This window comes from Talpa europaea, assembly GCF_964194135.1.
Source record: "Talpa europaea genome assembly, chromosome: 15".
NCBI classification, from domain to species: Eukaryota; Metazoa; Chordata; class Mammalia; order Eulipotyphla; family Talpidae; genus Talpa; species Talpa europaea.
Genome location: NC_140083.1, coordinates 69,299,390 through 69,314,230, shown reverse-complemented (window position 1 = coordinate 69,314,230; position 14,841 = coordinate 69,299,390). Strand labels below are relative to the sequence as shown.

General features: G+C 44.1%; 2 protein-coding genes across 2 annotated transcripts in view; both read left to right on the top strand.

Moving 5' to 3' along the window:
* LOC311185464 (antigen WC1.1-like) overlaps positions 1 to 10,159 on the top strand; it is a gene marked incomplete at both ends in the record, with an annotated part of 50,738 nt that extends 40,579 nt beyond the window's left edge. The window contains 2 exons of the mRNA XM_084256089.1: positions 9,159 to 9,473; positions 10,053 to 10,159. Of these exons, the coding sequence (XP_084112215.1) occupies positions 9,159 to 9,473; positions 10,053 to 10,159 (422 nt within the window). The remainder of the gene's footprint in view (positions 1 to 9,158; positions 9,474 to 10,052) is intronic.
* Positions 10,160 to 10,390: 231 nt separating this feature from the next.
* LOC311185463 (antigen WC1.1-like) overlaps positions 10,391 to 14,841 on the top strand; it is a gene marked incomplete at both ends in the record, with an annotated part of 81,809 nt that continues 77,358 nt past the window's right edge. The window contains 3 exons of the mRNA XM_084256088.1: positions 10,391 to 10,421; positions 12,766 to 13,074; positions 13,166 to 13,483. Of these exons, the coding sequence (XP_084112214.1) occupies positions 10,391 to 10,421; positions 12,766 to 13,074; positions 13,166 to 13,483 (658 nt within the window). The remainder of the gene's footprint in view (positions 10,422 to 12,765; positions 13,075 to 13,165; positions 13,484 to 14,841) is intronic.

The following is a 14,841-nucleotide window of genomic DNA, read 5'->3' as shown; positions in this document are numbered from 1 at the left end:
TGTTCATAAATCCTCATGGTTTCTACCCTTTTCCGTGAACAACTCTTTTATTCCCCGCTCTGAGTACAGTTATTTAAGCTCAATGGTAATCAAACTTCACTATTACAAACCATTTTGAAGTAACTTATTTCTTCCTATTCCATTTCTAATCATCCACACCTATTTCCTTCAGTTGTAACAAGGGAGAAAATTGGGGGGAACAGAGGATAGAGGGCTAGAGGGAGACAAGCAGAGATGTTAAGCAATAGAATTCTTCTGGAATTACATTGTGTCTGGAAACATTTCTGGTTCATCATGTACTACATGACATTTTATAATAAGTCATCTGCAAATCAGTATGTGAACATTTACAGCCTTCTAACTTCAGAAGAGTTCACCAAGGTTTTTTGGTCTTTGTAAAATAACTACTTTGGGAAATAAGATATGTACTACCAAGAATGTCCATGACATAATGGAAAACTTTTCCAAAATGTACCATCTACATGTGCAGTTATTTTTTTCAAATGCTCCACAAGAAGTACCTTAAATCAAAATTTGGAAGACACTAGCTACATTAGAGTCACAAACCCCTTAGCTGAGTCCATGGAGCTGCCCAAACATGCAGCTCGACTTCTCTATTTAGCCTCCTTAACTATTTATTTACAGTCATTTTTGGGACCAGCATATGGAGTCTGTCAGTTTTCTCTAAACAGGTCAGGTTCTTTGGAGTTAGGGATCAAGTTAGAGTCCCTTGTCTAAGGAAGTGACACCTGGAACATTGTGAATCTGGGCAAAGTACACCTTGAATGGCCCGTGAGGAGGTGAGGAAACAGTGAGGTCACTCACTTATTTCCTGAAGAAAAGTGTGTTTGAGGACCAGCAGTGTAGGAGCAATTAGGGTAAAACTTACTGAAATAGCAATATCAAAAGTACTTTATACAGAATGTTTAATGTTGAGCCATTTCTATAAACAAATATAGGCCATTACTGCTCTATCAGAATACAGGCATTTAGAACATCTGTAGCCTCATCTCAGTTTTAAAAAACATCATGGTAAAAGCACTGAGGATGCTCCGGGGATGATCATTCATCATTGTCATGTGCAGGGTCCCCTTTCTCCCCAGGGTGCAGCTGGGAACTGCCTCTTCCTTTCTCAGGATCAACTGATCTTCTAGTGACCTGCAGAGAAGAGTCTAACATGGTGAAGTGATGTTTGATTAAAACTGTGACAAGGGAACAGGACAGTAGCTCAGAGAGAAGGACCAATGAAATGTGATGAGAAAACATCCCTGAAGGCCCAGTAATGATCAGGGGGTTCAGGCTATGTCAAATTAGTTACAACAAGGGATATATCAGGAAAACCTCTTGGCACCAGTGAATGTGGTTTCTGAATCATCAGAGATCTGTGGCCACCCAGAGGTGCTCTATGAAGACCTGTGTCCTGGTTCACCAATTCAGCAAGGACATGACCCAAGAACAGGGAGAATCATAAAAAGGAAGGTGAGAGTTTTTCCTTTCCCAATGGCCAGGTCTGAATTTGCACAGAGAAGGAGATAGGAGATCGGATCCAGAAGGAAGCTCAGCTCCTCCTGAGAGTCTAACTTTGCTGGTGATGGCCTTGATGTGTGTTCCCAAAAGTCCACAGACACCCTCATATGAGCTTCTGTTCTCCACAGTCCCCCGTTCCACCGTCACAAGAGCTTCTTCCCTGAGAATGAGTGTCTTATTTGCCCACTGAAATGTCTGGAGTAGAACAGCTTACTGCTTCCACAAATTCTGAGTTTTTAGTCCAACGTTAGGGCTTTATTTTTAAAGCCACCACATAATGACTACTCATATTAGTGCTAAAATATGTTCATAGTCCATATCACATCCCCCAAATGTCTTATTAATTCTTACACTGCAGTAGTTAAAAAAAAATCTTCAACCACCCTTTACATACAAAAGAGTACAAAAATATTACCATCAGTGCTTCCATTGTGTGATTTGGGAAACACACTCAATTCATCTACAAATCTTCAAGAACACATATTTCAGATATAGCTATGATGCCAAAATCATCCTACTCAGGGCAGAGGTGAAGGGTCACAGATCAACTATTCCACTCACCTGTCTGAGTGACCCTCATCACATTCTCCTCCTATAGGGGAAACTCCTCCTCACTCATACCAGATGCAGAAGGACCCTCAGGCACTGGCACATCTTCAGCAGCATCATAACCCTTGCCTGGGCATAAGGCCTCTGAGCTGAGGGATCTAAGGGTATGTGAGGTGATCAGGTAAAATCATAGTAAAAGGATAGTTAAGTAAGAGCTAAATACCTGTTCACCTGAAAGTCTCATGGTTCCTAAATAGAGGAGCCATATATTCCATGTTCTAGGCCAAATATTTCATTTTTATTGCATAAGTCAGTAAAATATCTGAATCTCAATATTTCCTGATTAAAACTTCATAGAAATAACTAAAATAGTCAGATTATGCTTCCCAGATTTTTTTTTTTTTTTTTAAGAACAGTGTTTTGCAGTCTTCCTGCTCAAATCATTCTGCCTCCAGGGATTCCCAGGCCCACAGGAACCTCACCTCATTCAGCCAGATAGACCCTCATCCCTCCCCGAAGTGAGCAGAGACTGTGGCATAGTGGGCTTCCCCACAGCCCAGCTGTCTGCACACCACATGGGCATCAGTCAGGTCCCAGCCGTCATCACAGATGGTTCCCCAGGAGCCCTGGTGAAGGATCTCCACTCTGCCGGCACAGGGATGGCCTCTGTCCACCAGGCAGAGCTGTGTGCTGTCTGCGGAGAGAGTCAGGTCAAGGGGCATCTAATCCAGAGAAGGTTTGCCTGGTGCTGGGGGCCCCTCACCTGAGCAGCTGGCAGCGCCCTGGTCTGAGGCAGCAGAGACTGCTGGTAGGATCAGCTTGTGGGTGCACATGAGCAGCACCTGGTTCTAGTTTCCTGTGGCAGTGTGGTGGGAGGCTTAGTGGGATTGGAGAGCAGAAAACAGAATTAAACTACATGATAACCTAGTGGTAGAGCCTGAGATGAACGCTGTAATGGCACAGTGGATTGAAGGGCAGAAAACGGAATTAAACTACATGATAACCTAGTGGTAGGGCCTGAGATGAATGCTCTAATGGGGCAGTCATGGCATCCTAATTTTAGAGTTCGCCTTCTGTGTGGAAAGTTCTGTCTCTGACAATGCCAAAGTTTCTTACTTAGGCCAAACACTGAGAATGATCTGAGAGAGGTATAATCCAAGAGTGTCTGAAAGTGTTGCAGAGCTCCCAAGGCAGTGAGGACTTTTGGAGTCAGACTCTCAGACAGAAGCAAAGAGCAGGGCTGAGCCTTTTTCACCCCGAGAAATTTGTCCACCAGTGTTATCACTAGACACTGAAAACCTCAGCAGAGATTTTACCAACACTCAGGACTCAGGGAAAATCTAGTGTAATTCAGAGTTGGCCAAGGAGGAGGAGCTTGTTACCCAGAACCCTCCTACCACAGAAGGAGAGTAGTTTGAGTGGACTATTCCTCAAAGGGATGGAGGCCCAGTTTCTAGTCGCCTCAGTTTCTTTTCAATAAGGTGGTCAGCTGCTCCTAGGTCACATGCAGACAGGAAGCAAACTATGGTAAACTGTTTTCTTCAAAGTTTATGAGAAGTAATTAGTGTAAAAGAAAAACTTGATACACTGCATTTATTAATTTATTAAAATTAAGAACTTGGCTTATGAACAAACACTATAAATAGAATGAAAATACAAGGGCAAGCATTAAACACTCCAAACTATGCATAGATGTGTGTGTGATACACAGGAATGTATGAACCCATGTGTACACTAATCCATAGATGAAACATATACAAATGTATCATACATACACATTCAATAGACACAATGACACTTGTCATTTATATTTTAATGAAAATAGTTGTTATATGAAAAAATAATGAACTCTGTTTTGTTGAAGCAAGGATGAGCTCAAGCAATTTGTGTGCAATGGATCCATTTCTAAGCACTGCAATGGCACCATCTTATTTGGCCTCAAGGAGGCCAGAGAGAATAAGAAAGTTGACTAAGAGGCTCATATGAGAATGAAAGTAGGAAGGGGAGGCAGAGGGATGGAAATGTTGACAATGAGGAGCCTGGAGCAGAAGGGCACCCCCTTACTAACCAATACAGACTGGGCTGCCAGGTGCAGATTGCCACAGTGTGAAATGGGGATGAAGTGGAAAAAGAGGAGCCTCACCCTTCAGGCTAATGACTGTGTTCCTTTAATGCCAATCTCAACTTCTTTTTTCCCCTAGAATTTATCATTCTAATCTCAGTTTTCTAACCACCTGGCTTTTTGTTCTTACTGTTAGAGGCTTCTTGTTTCTTTCGAGCCAGAACATGTTGGTCAATTGACGCAGGAGACATAGGCTGCATTAACAAAAAGTCTTCTTTACCTGGGTCCATGGGCTGGAGGAAAGAGAGTCACGCATCTTTCTTTAATTTATCTTTTCTGTTCTGCTCTGGGGCCAGATGACACCTGATGTCAGAAAACTTCTTCTTACAAGGAGACAGTTAAGATAGAGCATCTAATTGGTGTTTGAACCTCAGTAAGTTTCCATTTATGGAGTGTTTGATGCAGGGATGATGTTCAACGGGGTTTCTATTGGCTCCCGGAAGACGGCAAAGACAAGGGGTGGGACTATATAAACCCCTCCTGGGAGTGGGAGCCCCCAGTAAGGACTGAGGGCTTCTTTGTATATTTGGGGACACTGAGGCAGTTTCCTGATAGCATGAGGCTCATAGCTACAACGAATGGACAAGTCTTTCTCCCAGGACTTGTTCTCCTCTCCGCTGTCTTAGCAAGCCCCCAAGGTAAGAGGAGCCCCCCTTCCTAAGATCAGCAGAAATGCTGGATCAGTTTTCAGGCTCTGGGGGTGAGTCCTGGGATTGCAAAGGCAACTTCTCTCCGTTGACCACTTGGTTTTGTCCCACTGTGATCTTTAGTGATGGCGAATGTTCCTTTTTTTTCTTTGGGGGCTCTGCTTTTCAAGTTCAGTTGAGAGATGTTGCCAATAGTCAAAGCTTGTTGTCAATTGACCAGAATCTGCGTTCGGTCCTCCCCAATAACATCTAAAATAATGAAAATGTCTGATGACTTACCAGTTTTCCTGTAAAGGATTATGAGAGTTATTTCCTAAGGCTGCATCTTTGAGATTCCTGCCTGCAGTCAGTACTGTGTCTCCCCAACATGATTCTTGGTTTCTGCTCCTTTAGCCTAAGGATGAGAGCAAGAGAGACAGAGAGAGAGAGAGAGAGAGAGAGAGAGAGAGAGAGAGAGAGAGAGAGAGAGAGGAGAGGGAGAGGTGAAAAGTGAATTCAAAATGCATGTGAAAGGTAAATATGTGAGCAGGAGCATGTCTACCTATGTAAGTACCTTTCTAGAAAGGAGTGCATAGAATAACACTCTAGTCAGATGGCTGGATTGTGGTGGAAGTGGTGGTGCGGTGATATGTGTTTTGGTGTCTATGATGAGGGCAGATATGGATGCCTTTAAGGAAAACCCTCCCAATAGAAACTTTAATTACACCCCCAGATAACCTTGCACCTGCAATCTAAGCCTAAATTTGAGGTGATTTTTTCTTCCCCACAAACCCACAGCTCAAACGTTTTCTGCTTTACTGCCATTTCCCCAGCACTGGGTGCTGGCAGGATTCTGTCTCCCTGCCTGTGGTGTTTCCCTTCATACCTGTTGGCTACATGGTCCTTCACCCCAAGGAGCAGTAGAAAATTGGACATGATCCAATTGGATCCAAATGTGCGTGTCCCTGGGTGTACTGAGATGAGCACTGCAGGCAGAGGGCTGTGGCCTGTGAGACCAGAATGGGCCCCTCTTGGCCAGTGTTCCCCATCCCATTGGGGACTCTATCGTGTCCGTGATATCTTAAGGGTCTGCTGTTGAGGAAGAGCCCTGACTTGTGAATGTCCTTACGTGAGTTTTCTCCTTGTAGTTCCGCAAACTTGACATGGCATCTGCTCTCCCGTGGACCCCTGACCAGCAGGGCCCAAGATATCAGGGTTGAGCCCTGATGTGACAATGATCTGGCACATCCTGGTCAGCCCAGTCTTTCAGGTGTGGGCCTTGGGCCTGGCTGCTCTAGATGCTCCTCCCTCTCCACCTCTTCCCAGTTCCCTGTTTCCTCCTGATTTCAAGCCCCTCCACTCAGAAGTCTCCATCTCTCTCTTCTTTGGGAAATTCTCCTCTCAATGGAGTCTGCTCCTCACTTACATTTCTTGAATCTTCCATTCCTGATTATTGACACTTTGTGAGGACGGCTATCCTTTGCAGGCTTTGCAGGTTCTTAGGGGTAGAAGTGCATTCTGAAAATGAAATATAAAATTGGTGCTGATTCCATTTTGGCCTCTCCAGCTGTGAGTGCAATGAGTACATTTTATCAAGAAGAAACCACACTTTAATCTGACAAGCATGATTTCTCCTCAGAGACAATATCTTGAAAAGCATATGACTCAAGCACAGGCTCACATTAAGGCATCAGTGCACACAAGTTGCCCCATCTCCTTGTTTAATTGCAGCCCTGGTGTCAGGTGCCAAAGAGCCCTGACTCTCCCGTGAGCTCGGCATATGCAGTCAGGACCTGCCGCTCCTTGTCATCCTTTCTGAATGTGAAGTCCCTGCTTTAAAGGGGCTTGTCTCATAACACAGAGACACAGAAATCATTTTTATTTATCTTCCTAGTCACCTACTGTTTTTCATCTGGTCTAAAGGATACTCATCCAATGTGTGTTTTAACAATGTTTCCATAGTATATATATTTTTCCATTAATTTATTTCAACTTTTTTGCCCTTGTATGTTAGACAGGTAACATTTACTTGAATTTTGTTGTTTTATCCTGATTTGCTTTTTAAAAATTTTTTAAAAGATTTATTTATTTATGCATACAAGAACTGGGGTACAGGCCAGAGGTGCGGGGGTAGGGGTGAGAGGATTCACCAGAAACAGAGCGGGGAGCAGAACAGGCAGACTGAGTAAAGTACACTGCTGAGGGGAGCAGCGGGCGAGACAGGAGAGGTCTGCTCACCATGTGGGTTGCTCCAAGACCGGTGGGGATTGAACCGGTGCTGCAGAGGCTGCGAACAGCTTCACAGCGCTGCACTCAGCTGTCTGCGCCACCAGGGAGGCCCTGGACCATTTACTCTTAATTGACTCACTGGCTCTACATGCCCTTTCTCCCCATTTTTAGGCCTTCTTCTTTTTTTTTTTTTAACAATGATATTTCTGTTTTGCTATGATTTTTATCAGCTTTACAAGGTGTTGGGGTCTTCATATCTTCCTTGATATTCTCTGAGCTTCTTGAAAATGTGAGTTATAGTTTTCATCCATTTTTAAAAAATTCTCAACCATTATCTCTTCAAATATTACTTCACTGTTCTGTCTCTGTCCTCCTCTTCAGTTGGCAAATGTTACTTTGATATCTTTAATATATTTGCAATTCTATGTTAAGTTCTTTTCATTTTAACTGTTCTTGTCTTCTTCTCCCCCCTTTTTTTTTCACTAAATTCATGAATCATAGTTAAAACTCTCATCTGCTATGTGTGTTTCTAACTTCTCTTATAATGCTTTCCTTTTCACTATGTCATGTGAGCCCATCCTTCTACATGCCATGTCACTTCCTATTTGATATTAAAAATTGTGTATGAAAAAATAAGAAACTCCATATATCTTTCCTGATACCTGGAAGCACCATCTTCTGTTCAGCTAGGCAGGTGAGGCTGGTGCTGCTGAGCACCCAGATATCTAACTGTAACCCAGACCTGAGCTGGAACAAGCCTCGCTGGCAGTTTGGGTGACAGTCTACCTCTGCCTGTCTCTGTGCCTGGACAAAGGGCATTTTGGGAACTCGGAATTCAGCTGAGAGATTGGATATATTTTGGTAGCTCAGCACCAAGAGAATAAAAGAATTGCCACGCTGTTTTCCAAGAGTTTTGACATAGTTCTTGGCCTCCTTTCCTGAACAACAAGTACAATGGGCAAATATTTGCAAGAAACCCTGCTCTGTGTGTGTAGGCTTCACATCTCCTATTTCAAACTTGAGCACCAGCGCTTAGTTTAAGTCAGTCATGGAATGGAGAATAAAACCTACAACTCCCCCATTTTTTATTTTATTTATTTTTTTATTTTATTTTTAGAAGTTCTAGGTTTTACTTTCTATTTCATCCTTACTTAAATTGCAATAATGACACATTGTTGAACTTCTCAGTGCAGTTTTTTTTTTGTATATAAAAAGGAGAAAATAATACAGCAACTGAAAATGACAGAAAAGTTAAATCGGTCTGAGTGTTTTCAGCTCAGGAATATAACCTGATTCTACTCCGTGGTGGAGTTAGAGATACGTTATATTTTCTCCTAAACACTGAATAACTCCAAATTTTGAATAATAGCAGTTCCTGACATGAATTCAAGTAGAGATTATACTGTCTCAGGGAAGAAGCAGATGTGTGGTGTCCAGTGTCTCTGGCCAATGTTAGCCTCATCTCCATCATCTCCTGTGAGAGGTGGCCCCGTCTACTCATAGAGAAGTTCATTCTGGAGCCTAGAACCATAAATGAAATATTCTGGGTAAATCCTAGCCTGTCTCATGGTCCTTTCATTCTTCAGCTGTGAGTGACTATGGCAAGAACAGCTCTGACAGGAACGGGTCTTCTGGCTGCCTCCAGAGGATTCTGATAAGCTCCCAACAGTTCCCTTTATTCAATAGCATGGGCATGGGTGTAATTTATAAGGAATCCACCAGCTACAAGCCCTCTACAGCCACTCTGCACTCATTTAATTGCTCAGGGCAGAGATTCTGACATCTCGGGACATCTTGTCAGGTGCCGTGTAGACTCTACGTCAGGGTTACCCTGACTGGACCTGGTCACACCTGCTCTCTCAGACTGCTCGCTAGTTGTTTTCAGCTCCATTTCTCCTGTTTTTTCCTATTGTTTTCAACCCTATTGTTCTGCTTATTGTTGTGGAAACCAGGTGCTGCCTGAGTGCAAGCACTGTGTCCCCACCAGCAGGCTCTGCAGCCTCAGAGGGGGGCACTGCCATTTGCTCAGGCCAAGGTCCCCCAGTTCGAGGGCAGCCTTCCTCTTTCCGATTAGATGCACCCCCTTGACCTGACTCTCTCCGCAGACAGCACACAGATCCGCCTCATGAACGGAGGCCATCGCTGCGCCGGCAGAGTGGAGATCTTTCATGAGGGCGCCTGGGGCACCGTCTGTGATGACGGCTGGGACCTGCGTGATGCCCACGTGGTGTGCAGACAGCTGGGCTGTGGAGAGGCGCTGGAGGCCACAGTCTATGCTCACTTCGGGCAGGGATCAGGGCCCATCTGGCTGGGAGTGCTGCAGTGCACAGGAAAGGAGTCCCACGTGTGGAAGTGCCTGTTCCCGGGCTGGGGGCTCAACGGCTGCTATCACTCCGAGGATGCAGGAGTCATCTGCTCAGGTATGGTCAGTGCGTTTTCAGGGGCTGAGGGAATGGAAAGTTCCTAGGAGGATGGTGTCTGTTGGGACAGCAGAGAAAGATGGGCCAGAGAGGTCTGAGACATATTCCATCTCTCCATAGTCCCAAGGGCACAAAGCTTCTGTGAATGATGAGCGTCCTTTACTCCTAAAGAAATTACTAATATTTCCTTCTGCATTGGTCTTACCTGACAAAACAACTTTTTCTATTATCATCCTGATTAAAATCAATTTAATGATTCTTCATGATTCTTTTATAATTTACTTTTTATAAGAGTGAAGTGAGGTTGATTCATGTAAATAATCGCCATTTGAAGCTGCAGTTCCCCTTGCACTGTGCTGTCCAGGTGTCTCCTAATCTTTTCAAAAACTTTCCTCTGTCTACTGGTTGTTTTTCCTCTTCTTGAAGTAAAGTCCTAAAGAGATAGGAACATTGATTTATTATAATTCACATTCCCAGCACTGAGACAAGTTTCTAGAAATTGTCAAGCTCTGAAATGACAATTGTATTTTGAATCAAACAATACAAAGGGGCATCTCAATATGGCCTCTCTCTGCCCAGGTAGCAAACCTGTGCTGAGCTTGGAGACGCCTCCTCTGAAACTGCCGGTCTCCATTTCATTTCCCAATCAGAGGCTGAATCTTGGCCCATTTCTGGACTCCCCATGACCCACTCTCCTTTCCCTTTGCAGCCCTTGAGGGGAAGGTCACCATGACCACCTCTGGCTTTCAAGGTACAGGGCAGCCCCATTGTCCCAAGGTGGAGGACGAGTTTTGTGTTCAAAGAAGATACCTTGTCTTTGTGGCTCCCTGGTGTCAAATGCCACATCCAGGGGAGACATTTCCCACATCTCAGGCACCCAATGCTCTTTTCCAACAGAAGTATGAGAGCCTGGAGGGATGGATGAGGATCCGGAAGGATCAGAGGCAGGTGAGGCTGCTGGTCAGAGGCCCTGAGAGTTGGTTTCGAGCAGATGAGTCACAGCTGCAGGGAGGACAGAGGAGGCATCTTGGTCAGAGGGGAAGGAATAAAGAAAGAAAGGTGGTGATAACCGATCTGGTCATTCCTGCTACCACGCTTCTCTAGATAAAACCAAATCCTAAGCCATAAGAATGAGAGGGGAATGTCCTCAGACCAAAATAGCCCAAAGCTGAAGCTGAGGTGTAGAAAATTGGGCTCTCCAGACTCAGGTTTGGATACAGAGATCAGATTCCTCAGGATGGTCCCTGAGATCTCTGCTATGACACAGGTGATGTCTTTCTTGCACATGGGCAAGATTGGAAAGTGGGGTCACCCCAGTAAGGGAAGAGTAGGGGTTTAGTAGCAAGGAGAAAGGGCCAGAGATATACTTAACACTGGGCCTGAAGGAAGATAAACTGTTATGCAGGAACCTGGGATGTGGAGCTGCTGTCAGGAGCATGAAACAGTTACCAAACAGCTACATCAGGAGGTCAGTGTGCACCAACTCAGTAATCCTGAACCAGTCACTCCTCTGACAGAACCGCCCTGGTTCTGCTTCTCTGGCCTAAAATAAGGACAAAGTGCTTGAGCATCTCCTGTATTATTATTTACATCTCTTTAAACACACTGATTTTTAAAAAATTCATTTATTTATATGTTTTACATCATTGTTCATTTTTAAACAATATTTGCTCCCCCTCTTCAGGTGTAGTCTCATAGAATTTCCTCCACCAATTCACCTGTGCACCATCACCTCAGTCCCCTGTGCTCCTCCCTCCCTCTGTTCCTTCCCCTCTCCCCTGCAGGATGTCTCTGGTTTAAATTGTCTGTTTGTTTTTGATTTGTTTTGTTGTGTTTTGTATTATTATTAATTTTTTCTCCTGATGTCTTATTTGTTTCCCCTATATTCCTCCGATAAGTGAAACCATCCAATATTTTTCTTTTTCCTTCTGGCTTATTTCACTGAGCATAACTCCTTCTAGTTCCATCCACATTGCTGCGAATGGCATGTGTTTATCTTTTATGATTGCTGAATAATATTCCATTGTGTATATGTACCAAATCTTCTTGATCCAGTCATCTATTTTTGGGCATTGGGGTTGTTTCCAGGTTTTACCTATTGTAAATTGTGCTGCAATAAACATAGGGGTACAGGTGGTCTTTTGAATCAATATTTTTGTGTCCTTTGGGTAGATCTCTAGTAGTGGAATTGCTGGGTCCTATGGAAGCTCCATTTTTAGTGGACTGAGCAAATGCCAGACAGCTTTCCATAGTGGCTGGACCAGTTTGCACTCCTACCAGCAATGTAGGAGAGTTCCTTTTTCTCCACATCAATGTCTCTTTTGTAAACACATTGATATTTATCAATAAAAGTGCCATACATTTGTTGGTGTGGGTCTGGGTGCCTCTGATCCTTCTGATTGAGGTAACAGTGTGTCTGCATCTCTTCAAATTTATGACCCAGAATTAGCCCAGATCTCGACAATGCCCATTGCCAAAATAAGAGGGTTTTGTTATCTTCAGTTTTCCTTATGTTGGTTCTTTGGGATTGTGTTAGGTTAAATGGATCAATTCCAAACTCAGTGGCCCTTGGTAAAACTATCTTTCTTCCCCCCTGCCATTTCACCTACTTACCCAGATTTTTAGAACCTTATCCTGACCTTTCATTTAAAGGTCAGATCAGTGGCAATGATATCCAGTAAATGGACAAGGAGCTCGACAGGAGCTGTCAGTGAGAGCCCAGTCTTCACCCTGACATTTCACTCACTCTCTTCAGAGGGGCCTGTCAGGAGTTGAGGGAGGAGGTCCAGGTCAGCCAGTTTCTTCCCCGGACTTCAGTTGTGTGGAAACTGCATATACATTCTAATAAATACACAAATGACACCAAAGTATTGGGTGTTTTTATGTAGTGAAAAAATTCTGTTTACCTTGGATGAACATTGTTGGAATTATTAGAATATTAAAATGCTACTTCTCACTAATGATATCAGTCTTTGCCCACATATTAAAATGTTCCTATGAAACTCATGCTATTTACTGCAGCATGGATGGAGCTGGAAGGGGTTTGGCTAAGGGAAATAATTCAGAAGGAAAAAGATATCTATCTGATGGTTTCACTTAAATATGGAATATAGAGAAACTGTAAAAAGGGTCACAGAAATGAGGAAACTTGAAAACTGACCATAGAGCTGAGGTCACAGAAGGGCTGGGGGAGAGAGGGTAAAAACAGGGGAGGGAAGAGACAATGGTCCATGGGTGATTTGGTGGTGGAACTATGGGGTCGTGAACTCTCACTCACTTTTCTTTTCTCTAGGATTTGTTCGTCTGGCTGGAGGGGTTGGGCCCTGCTCAGGGCGAGTGGAAGTGCATTCCAGAGGAAAATGGACTCCAGTGTCTGATGGGAACTTCACATCCCCCACTGCCCAGGTCATCTGTGCAGAGCTGGGGTGTGGCAAGGCTGCGTCTGTGCTGGGGGGCGTGCCCTTCAGAGAGTCAGATGGACGGGTCTTTGCTGAGGAGTTCTGGTGTGAGGGGCAGGAGCCAGAGCTTTGGTTGTGCCCCAGGGTGCCCTGTCCTGGAGGCACCTGCCACCACTGTGGGGCTGTTCACCTTGTCTGCTCAGGTGAGACCTGAGCAGGATTCACCCTCCCTGCCTTCTATGTTGGGGTAAGAAACACATGAGCTTTGACTGAAGCCCTGTCCTCTCCTTCCAGCATACACAGAAGTGCGGCTCATGAACAATGGCAGCGTTCAGTGTGAGGGACAGGTGGAGATGAGCATTTCAGGGCACTGGAGCCCGCTCTGTGCCTCCCACTGGAGTCTGGCCAATGCCCATGTTGTGTGTCGTCAGCTTGGCTGTGGACTGGCCCTGTCCACCCCTGAAGGAGCATACTCTAGGGGAGGAGCTGACCAGGTCTGGAAAGGTCGATTTCACTGCTCAGGGGCTGAGACCTTCTTGTGGAACTGCTCTGTGACTGCCCTGGGCGCTCCTGACTGTGGCCCTGGAAACACAGCCTCTGTGATCTGCTCCGGTGAGAGGGGGGCGATAACTGCACTCAGGGTGCTCGGGTCCCTCAGAGCAGGGCTTGTGGGAAAACTGGTTCATGAGTGAAAAGTGGGTTATGGAGATAAAAGTATTTGTCAAAATGTACCCCATGTACTCTTAGTATTGGTGTTTTATTGTATGAGAAGTAGATTTTAATACAACTTAATTTTTTACCAGTTTTAATTAATTTTTTAACAGTTTTCTCTGTGGTCAATATAAACAATTGTTAGACTTTCTCTTAGCTTTTCCTCTGAAAAACATTTGGAACTCATTTACGATAACATACAATCAGTTTTGATTAATGGCCTACATGCTCTTAAGAATAATGTGTATTTTTCTGTTTTTGAGGTACAGATTATGCAAATTATACAATTCAGATATTCCAAATACCTACTGAGAGCTTTTCTCTCAGTTACTGAGACACATCTTTCACTTTTGGCTTCTGAATACACATTTTTCAAAATATGATCACTTAAGGCAAACATTTTATTTTACTTCTTCCAATCTCATTTTCTTCATTCCTTAATGAATTCCAACATAATTCCTCCTAGCCCATCAGCCTTCTTACTTCTTCCTACTGCCTTGACCCAAAAGGAACAAGTCTTAGCTCCTGTGAATGAAGATATTCTCAACATCTATGCACACATCCTGCAGACACACATTTTAAATTCTCTGTAGGAGAAGCTTAGTTGAAAAGCATTTTCTTCCTTTTTAGGTCACATGACAAGTGTCCTGGCTACTATTGCTGTGCTACCAATTTTCCCCAAAAAACTTAGCAATAAAAATGCGTTTTATTTTGCTGTGATTTCTGGGTCAGGAATGGGGAAGTTCAGTGGCAGTTCTATTTGCGGTTTCACATAGCTGAAGTCATCTGGGCTGAAGTCACACAAGACATACCTGAACTGGGAACCAGGATGCTCAACGACAGGATAGCAGACACCCTGCCTATGGCTCTCCTCATACACGCTCAGCAGAGCATCTCCCCTAAAGCACATGTCCTCAATGAGACTGCGGAGGCTGCATGACTTTTCTGTCTCTGTGCAGGAAATCAAGAGTGTTGCCTCCACTGTATTACGTTGCCTACAAGCCTGTCATGAAGATCATTCGAGGTGCAAGGGAATGAGGCAAAGACCTCACTGCTCAGTGGACACCTTAGCAAATAATTTTGTGGATGTGTTTAAACAGCACCAGGATGTTGAAATGTCTCACTGTGATAGTGGATTTTAGATTCCGCATTTCCTTCTTTCATTTGTGTGTTTAAGAATCTAAAACTTTATAAATATGCGACTTAAACCTTTTGCCATATCTCTTGTTCCCCCTTTCATGTTTTCTACTGTTTCATCC